Source organism: Loa loa, assembly GCF_000183805.2.
Source record: "Loa loa unplaced genomic scaffold supercont3.29, whole genome shotgun sequence".
NCBI classification, from domain to species: Eukaryota; Metazoa; Nematoda; class Chromadorea; order Rhabditida; family Onchocercidae; genus Loa; species Loa loa.
The window spans coordinates 435856-444965 of record NW_018108209.1 but is presented as its reverse complement, the minus strand read 5'-3'; the positions used below and the strand labels follow the sequence as shown (position 1 = coordinate 444965).

Sequence of the window (9110 nt, the reverse complement as noted above, 5' to 3'; positions counted from 1 at the left end):
ACACACTCACACACACACACACACACACACACATACACACACAGATATATTTATATATATATATATATACAACCGACAGACAGACACCCCGCTCTCATTTCCCCTTCCAACAAAACTCCCGTTCTTAAGAACTTCAGCTTTGGCAAACAACCCTTATCATCTCTTAATTTTTCTCCATTTTGCTCATAAGCAACTTGGCGAAGCGGAAGAAATTACTTCTGTTGTTTGTAAATTTCTGTTGATGTTTTCACAACTTACTCTAATAATACCCAAATTAGCTAGAAGTAATTTTAAAAAAATTGCATGCTACAAATCCTGAATTGAAATTAGGCCTGAAATTAGGCCGAACTTTATTTCACAGCAAGAAAGCAAGGCAAAAAAACATGCCATCTTTGGTTCTTTCAAATAATGCAATTATATGTTTTGAAGCTCTATTACTTAAAATCGGATCCTAAAAGTTTACTTGTGATGTGGGAGCAACATCCAACTTTACCTGTACTTATTCAAAACTTCACATTATTTCGAGTACTGTTGTGCAATAGTTATGCTAATAACAATATCACTTTTTTTTCTCTCTTTTTCGGATTATTTTATAGAGCTCCTTCAATCTATAAAAATACGGTCGCAGAGAGAAAATGGCAGAAGAAGAAGAAGAGATGTAAGCTTAACTTTTCATTGTTACATTTACTTTCATAACTTTCACTTCAAAATTTCCATTGAACACTTCAATTTAGCACTGAGGAGGAGGAAGATGAAGAAGTAGAAGAGGACGAAGAAGAAGAAGCTGCTGAACCGGAAGCACCGCCAGCTCCAGCATCTGTCGATGATGAACCACCGACCGAAAAAATGGAAGCTACACCCCAGTGAGTTGAACGCAGAATTTTCAAATAATTTTCACTAAAATTTTACGCTTCGGCCTTCCAGTTATGAATTTCCGTAGGTAACTGGATTTTGGATTAATGTAATGTTGATGTACATGTGATGAACTTTCAAATGTAACGGTGATAAGCTAGCCTTCTTTGCAAATCAGAAAAAGAAAAATGGAACTTGAAATCTGAATTATGGTTCAGAACGACCGTCTGGTTATCACATGATTGATCACTTGTGGACTATGATACTAATTTTCTCCCTATACTTGAAAATTTGAATGCAAAAATGGAACAGCCTGCAATAAATCATTCTTAGTTATCTGCAAAATTTCAAAAGAGACGATACTGTTTTCTGTTCAGTTTGCCTGGTCGTTTCAAGAGTGGCATATAGAATCTTTACTAAAGCCAAGCACTTTTACAGAGGAGATATTTTGTAATACTTTGTTCAAGTTAATTCGCAGAGAAGTTAATTCTACAAGCATATTTCAGGTTAAGACGCGCACCACCTCAAGAAAAGGATGAAGCACCGGCTGAACAGACGGAAGCTGAAAAGGCTATGCTTGTAAACATCTACTTCAATTTTTTATATCTTCCATAAAAATACTATCCTTGAGTAAAGAGAAAAAATTTACTTCTTAAATTCCTCATATTTTCTGTTCACTTCATTCAATGAGTCAAAATTTAAGTATCGAGAATTTGCGGTTATCTCAAGTCGAGATGACCATTAAATGCTTATCAGCGTAAAATGAGTACAGGACATAGATTTGCCTTGATTTCAGGCCGCCAAAAAGAGGCATCAAGAAGAAGAAGCAGCTAAAATCCAAGATTATGAAGAACGACGACGAGTCGAGAAAGAACAGATCGAAGAAGAGCTGCGAACACTGAAAGAAAAACAAGAACAAAGAAGACAACAGCGCGAACAAGAGGAACGAGAATTGGCGGAAAGACAGCGCCAGAATGAGGAAAAGCGACGGCAAGAAGAGGTATCATTTTTGAAAGTCGGGGAATGCCTAAAGCTATGCTGTCTCCCTCACCCACTCGCGATAATGAACTCTCTGAAAAGGATATATCGGATCACCGTAATTCGAATCCTCAAAATATGAAATGGATTCCGAAATGGTTTACAATTAGTATATATTGCTCATATAAAATCGTAATGTATCAAAGAACACAAGCTACTTTATTTTTTAAGTAGCTTACCTTACTACTATATGTTGATAGATTAAATGCGCCTTAGTTTCTTATGTCTTGAGGAGGAAAGCAAAGCGCGCATTGAAGCGGAGAAGCAGCGGCGAGAGGAAGAAAGAAAGAAACGACAGAATTTGATGGCTGGCTCGTTTGCTGGTGGGACAACAGCTGGTGGGAAGAATTTCGTGATCCAGAAATCAGAAAAAGGCGACCAGTTGAAGACTCTTGCTGTAATCGCTTATTTCTTGAAAGCAACATGAAAATTCGATTGAATGAACTGGAATAGAATGAATAGAAATCAAAACTGAAAGTAACATAGTGAATTAATTCAATAATGCTCTTGCTTCGAGATGTTTTTTTTATCAAAAATCAGCTAGATTGTTTCGTTCAGAAGGTACCTATCACTTTTATGAATTAAGATTCCAGATTGAATTTGGGGTAGATCAAGTTTGAAGTAGTCTGAAATTTTTCAAAATTTGTCAGGCAAAGCAAGAAACGAGTGAAGAAGGGAAAAAAGCGGCAAAGCAAGCATTTCTGGAAGCAATTCAACGTCGCGGAGCCAATATCGCCGATTTGCTGCCAAATGATCTAAAAGATAGGATCAAGCAGTTACATTCACGTATTGTAAAACTGGAAGGCGAAAAGTATGATTTGGAGAAAAGACATGAGCGCCAGGAATATGACGTAAGTCATTTTATCTAAGCCGTATTTAAAGTCCAGAAATATCAATGTTAGCAAAATATAACGAAAGGTTATTCAAGTGAACAAATTTCAGTTAAAAGAACTGCATGAGCGTGAACGTCAAGTTGCTCGCAACAAAGCTTTGCAAAAAGGTCTGGATCCGGAAGAAGCAGCTGCCTCCATACATCCGGTTCGTCGACTTTCAAAGCTGTAGTCGAATTAGGTTACGAACAATTGTGAAGTAAAGAAACTAACTAACAGAAAAGTAAGCCAATTAGCAGTCAAGGGATTAGTTGATTAAATAATAGGTAAATAAATTATTACATTACAGACCTGATTATTATAGTTATTCTCAATCTAAATAGCTTAAATATCTTTTTAGCCAAAGATCAATGTCGTATCAAAATTCGATCGCCAAATTGACAGACGCTCATATGGTGATCGGCGGGATCTTTACGAACATGTAATATCAATTAATTTTCTTCATTTTCTTATAACATTTGTGTACGTTCTTCTTTATTCCATCAGATTCGTTAAAAAACGACAATCGTAGAAAGTTCCAAACGGAGAGGGCTGGATCATTCTAAGATTTATAAAAGGGACCATTTGAATAACCAAATTAAAGTAGATCTGGAATACCGTACCGCTGCGATTATTCGGTTGTTTATAACGTCTCGATCAGACACAAAGTGACATCCCCATATTTTGTTATTCGATTCCTTTATTTACTACATTGATTACAGTTAATATTTCAAGCAAATCCAAGAGTACTGCAGCATTTCAGGATGCAGGAACTTTTGTAAATGATATAATCTATTTAAAGTAGTGTTTTGTAGCCAATAGTTAAAAAGCCACCAAAAATTGCGCACGGAACAGCTCGTCCGCCACCAGAATGGGGTCGACGTGAAAACGAAGAGCTTGAACAGATCCGTAAAAATCTGGAGCCGCCCAAATACGTAGAGCAAGTGAAAGCAGATGGTGATGCTGCAAAACCACCAGTTCAGCCAATTCCACTCCATGTACCTGGTGTGGATGAGGTTGAGGAGGACGAAAACGCATCGATTCAGGCTACCGAAGGAAATTTGACTGCAGAAGGTGATGGTGCGGGAAAAACTGCAGCGAAGGATGCCGAGAAAGCTGGCCGGAAAGTCTCCGGCGCGGCAGGCGGTAAAGCTCCTGCACCACCACCAACGGTTAGAAAATTTTTAGTTATTGGTAGATTTTTGGTTAGCATGATGGTGCTATGCTGTCCATAAGGTTATAATTATATAAAAAAAAAAAAATTGCGACTGAGAATATCATAAGAATAACAGAAATACTATAAAATGGGTAAAATGAGTTTCCTCTTTTTTTATTCTTTAACAAACTTATCAAATTCTTATTCCATCATATTTTAATTGCATTTTAGGTTAAGAAGCCGGTGAAAGCCAAGTGAAATGGATCGTACCTGCCTATTTTCTTCTTGTCTCAATACAAAGTTTATTAACCCCATAAATGATGTCAAAAATTATCTACGAATGTTCTTTTGTAGCCAAAATGAAATATCGATATAAATGTGATTGTGTCAAGATAATATCGGCCATCAACCGTCCGGTACTTTCAGTGTAATGTATCTTCTAAAATTACTAATGTAACAGCGCAGAATATATTTGGTAAGAATGGAGAGAAAAGGCCCTTAAGTAATTTATAATTATCTTACCAAATATACTGTACAGCCATTAATGACGAGAAGTGGAAGTGTTAATAATGCCTGGATGATTAGTAGAGACAAACACAAGTTTCTTATCAATAAACAATGAAGAGCGACCATCGTCAGTTATACGATATATCAAGAATGATTCTCCATGCTTAGATCATAAAATTAGCTCTTTGGACGGTAGGAACAATATTCTCTCTGTTTGATGATAGAACACTGTTTTCAACAGCTATATCTATTGCTATATCAGCAATCAGCTGACAAAGAACTATAATGTCTCGCGATTGCAACCTCATTATACATTTACTCCGGCAATAGACGATTTGTCATTCAGTATCGGAAAAGCACTGCACAGCAAACTTTTCATTTCTTTGGATTTTGTTGAAGGCTTACTTATACATGAACGCACTGATATCATAAATCCACGTAGACCAATATAGTGAAATAAAAAACTTAAGATTGAAAAGTCAACTTTTGATCAACGCATCGTAAAGATCTTCTATAATTCGACCGGAATGCCTGCTCTCTTACTTTACCTATTAATAGCTATTTAATTCAAAAGACTGCTTCATTGTCGAGAGGTTGCAACACCTGTTTCATTTCTTTGGATTTTGTTGAAGGCTTACTTATACATGAACGCACTGATATCATAAATCCACGTATGTATCGCGCAGTTATAGCTGCGCTCCAATCGGCATTGTTGTTTCCTTCGATATGAATGTAAAATAGCCATTCTCGAGGATTGATCGACGGCCCTATTGCTGTGACAGTCCGTTTGCTAATAAACTTCCTGCACACCGGAATTCGGCATAGTCTACAATTCAATCCCGACTAACCAAAACCCGAAGTCATCATTGTAATAATCAAGATATTACGGTAATGTCCGAATAATCAAGGTATTACGGTAATGTCCGAATGCTTCCTAATGTTAGGTAAAAGTGTAAGAATAGTTAGTTAAGTAAATATGTCGATAGGAGGAGCTGAAAACCATAAATTAATAATCGGACGAGTTGACAAGTAGGGGGACTGATTCCACTGAGATATTCAGAAGAGATGGCAACGGTCGATTGTTAACCTGTTCAGTATCTATATGTCAATGAAATAATTGCATCGCACAAACCCTCTCTTCTTCTTCCTAAACTTGATAGCACTTTTGTTTGTTTGCGGTCTTAGACAGTGAAAGCCACATTCCTTTTGCTCTCTTCAAGGCAAAAAAGGCCCAGACCACGTCTTATACACCTCCTACGTCCATCTTCTTTCAGGCTCGGCGGAGGATTCTAAATTTGCATTGTAGCCCGGACTAACAATTAATGCCATCCACCGTTAAATTTAGCGAGAAAGTTCTAGAAGGAGTCGACTTTAAACGATTGCGAGGGCGGTGGTCGAACATCGAGTAGTGACGCTGCGTTTTCTTTGAGAATAAATGACCTCATCAGTTCTGTCTTCTTTTTCTCAACGAGGGTCAGCGGTCATCATTACAGAACTTTGTTTCGATCTGTGTTCTCGGGTCGAACAAGGAAAGGTGCGTGCGTTTACGTGCACTTATTTGTGGGAAGTGTCGAGAAGACTGTGTGTATGGTAACTAGTGAATAATTAAGCTTAAACGAGATACAGTACTTACAGTTAATTACCTCTATGCATACTCATACCGTAAGGTCGTAGGAATGTGAGGCAGTTGTCGGATGCGAGTTGTGCCTGGATTCTAATTAATCTCTCTAAAGCTCCCTACCGTGACCTGATGTAACAGTTCACCGTGAACCTGGTCCCTTGCCACGTTATCTTTTTGCCAATTGAAATTGCAAAAAGTCAGTGTTAGAGGAATACTGTGATGCATGTACGAGTCTAACACTTACTCTCAGTGTTTGTTTTATTTAATTCAGCATAAGATTCAAGTTGAACCGTGAACTGATTCATCATGTTGTTCATTGATAATGCATTACACATTCTCTTTCACCTGAGCAAAAGAGGAAAGGGATTAATTTAGTTGAGGCGAGTAACAACTGTCTGTAGATGAATATCAAGAATATTTTTCGGGAGAGAAACGCAAATTGTTATCATTTTTCAATGCTGAGGAATCGGCATAAGTATGTTCTTGAAATTTATGGACTACTTAGTGTTTGTTCATCTTATTCTCATTGACTTATATATGCAAATACAAGGATTAGTGAAAGACTGACTTTGGAATGATGTGGTTATGTTTATAAGACAAGCATATAGTTTGATGAGTTAGTAGCTTTAGCTTCTTATAAACATCTGTTAACCGGTATTTTATGGTCCACTTGTTTTTTAGTTAATTTACTTAATCCATTTGTTTATCATGTAAATTAGTCATATAACACTGTTTGTCGTTATAATGTTTTTTTGTTTTTGTTTTCATAATCTTTTTTTGAGAGCTTTATTTCGTTTTGTGCAGCATCAGTTCCGGATAAGAACAGTACGTTGAATAATGGCATCCATCCCAACGTAAGTTATCATTTCTATTTAGATAAGCGGTCGGAATATATAACTGGAATACTGTTAAGCTAGGGAGGCGTTGCCGTCTTTTTTCTCTCTTTAATATATTCGTTTAACAGAAATAATAAGTTATGGATTCTAGAGTGACTGATGATAAGACAAAAAGAATGAGGAATTAGCAACAGCTATCTTAAAGGACAAAGTGAAACCGAATCGGCTGATTGTTGATCAATCCGTCAATGACGATAATTCTGTGGTTGCTCTTTCACAGGTATAAACTGAATTTGATCGTGATTCAAATAACTGTTTAAGGTTCTTAATACTTCATCCAGTACATACTGTTTCATCGGAATGGTTGAATGATAGCCACTAAATCTCCTGTAGTGTTCTTAAATTCTGCATTAAAACAGTTGATTTTCTAGACAAAGATGGATGAATTAAATTTGTTTCGCGGTGACACTGTTATTTTGAAAGGAAAAAAGCGCAAAGAGACAGTATGTATTGTGCTGTCGGATGACACTTGTCCAAATGATAAAATTCGCATGAATCGAGTGGTTCGAAATAATTTACGCGTACGTTTGGGCGATGTTGTAAGGTTCGCTTTTTTTTATAATGCTTTTCGAATATTATCATACTTTTTTGAGATCACAGTTCGGAGCAGTGCAATTTTTTGAGTATTCCAGGTAGTCATACTGAGTCTTCTAAAAAACATTTGCAGCTGCAGTAACAATTCTATTTTCCTCTATGTTTCCGCTGCTTGCATTGCCGGAGTTGTCAGTTGTTGGTTTTACATGCTAACACGCAACAGACTATTGTCGTGACGCTATTTGAACTGTCTATAGTGGTCATGGAATATTGAAATGAGACCTCACTGGAATGTAGGAGTATGAATAGATTTTTTCCCTAATACTCCCTTTTATTTCGTGTCAAAACTTCTTTTTATAGCGTCACCGCCGCTCCGAACATAAGTTATGGAAAACGTGTTCATGTTCTTCCCATCGATGATACGGTTGTAGGTCTCACGGGGTAAGTTCTTTACAAGTATTTTACTCATTTTAGGTCTAAGTAATACCGGATGCATTGCTTTTAGAGCAGTGATGAATCGTGCAGGGGTCCTGAACTGGCAGAGGTGTGTGCCAGTGTTGCTGTTGTGACGATTTGCATCGGGCGAATTTCCAGCATGCACAGAAAAAACAGCACTTTACTGAGCTCTGTCAAGTTCATAAACTGAAAGTTCAAATTCTGATTTCCTGATAATGTTTAGTCCATGCGGTAAGCAAGTGTCCGAGTATTATGTATTCATCATGACTGTGCGATATAATCGTGTTCGTGTCATCACATTTTTCAGTAATTTATTCGAAGTGTTTTTGAAACCTTATTTTGTGGAATCATATCGACCTCTTCATAAAGGCGATCTTTTTTCTGTTAATGCAGCCATGCGTAATGTTGAGTTCAAGGTGAATTTCCAGACTTTCTTTTTTTTTCGCACAAGAGAGAAGTAAATGTTATGATGACAAACTACTGTGTTTTAGAATTATGTGCCGATTGTTTTTTTCTTTAGATTCAACTTGAAATCATTTGAAAGAGTTTGACTAGCCGTTCGGATCCTTTTATTTACTCTTTTATAGGTACATGTCCACTTACTATATGTGAATGTTTTTAAGGTTGTTGAAACTGATCCTTCACCATCATGCATCGTTGCGCCAGATACAATCATTCATTGTGAAGGTGAACCAATTAAGCGTGAAGAAGAAGAGGAAAATATGGCTGATGTTGGTTATGATGATATTGGTGGTGTGCGTAAGCAACTTGCGCAAATCAAGGAAATGGTCGAACTTCCACTGAGACATCCTCAGCTCTTCAAAGCTATTGGTATCAAGGTATAGCTAATTTCAGGGCAGACGTTCAATTTTTTACCATACTGCTTTCTTCTGATTTTTGATTAAGAGACAAAATAATAATAGATCTGGGAAACTTCGAGGACACAGAGACAGATAGTTCGTATTTTTTACTGTTATTCTCTTATTATGAGTGAAAGTTGTTTAGGTGATGTAAATATTGATTAAGTTTGGATATTGATACATGGATCGGTTTGTTTTTTTGCTCCATCAGTTGATTTGAAATCACTTCTTGATTCTCTTTCAGCCACCAAGAGGTATTTTATTATACGGACCACCAGGTACCGGTAAAACATTAATAGCTCGAGCCGTTGCGAATGAAAC

At 37.0% G+C, this 9110-nt stretch overlaps 2 protein-coding genes across 2 annotated transcripts in view; both read left to right on the top strand.

Annotated features, from left to right (window-relative positions):
• The first annotated feature begins 417 nt into the window (after positions 1-417).
• LOAG_10094 (troponin T) lies at positions 418-4337 on the top strand. Its single transcript, XM_003145621.2, has 10 exons — positions 418-658; positions 735-863; positions 1359-1431; positions 1649-1852; positions 2123-2287; positions 2541-2741; positions 2833-2928; positions 3121-3201; positions 3575-3931; positions 4147-4337. The coding sequence occupies exons 1-10, from the start codon at positions 636-638 to the stop codon at positions 4171-4173; spliced, it is 1356 nt and encodes a 451-aa protein (XP_003145669.1). The 5' UTR covers positions 418-635; the 3' UTR covers positions 4174-4337.
• Positions 4338-5857: 1520 nt separating this feature from the next.
• Positions 5858-9110, top strand: part of LOAG_16940 (transitional endoplasmic reticulum ATPase 1) — a gene marked incomplete at both ends in the record, with an annotated part of 7845 nt that continues 4592 nt past the window's right edge. The window contains 7 exons of the mRNA XM_020449594.1: positions 5858-5956; positions 6826-6897; positions 7085-7159; positions 7311-7483; positions 7834-7914; positions 8237-8345; positions 8553-8768. Of these exons, the coding sequence (XP_020306878.1) occupies positions 5858-5956; positions 6826-6897; positions 7085-7159; positions 7311-7483; positions 7834-7914; positions 8237-8345; positions 8553-8768 (825 nt within the window). The remainder of the gene's footprint in view (positions 5957-6825; positions 6898-7084; positions 7160-7310; positions 7484-7833; positions 7915-8236; positions 8346-8552; positions 8769-9110) is intronic.

Excerpts from the sequence above, each read along its gene's own strand:
- LOAG_10094 (XM_003145621.2), top strand. The coding sequence starts at position 636 with ATGGCAGAAGAAGAAGAAGAGAT. Across the intron at positions 1,432-1,648 it reads AAGCTGAAAAGGCTATGCTT|GCCGCCAAAAAGAGGCATCA; the intron begins GTAAACATCTAC and ends CCTTGATTTCAG. Across the intron at positions 1,853-2,122 it reads AAAAGCGACGGCAAGAAGAG|GAGGAAAGCAAAGCGCGCAT; the intron begins GTATCATTTTTG and ends TTATGTCTTGAG.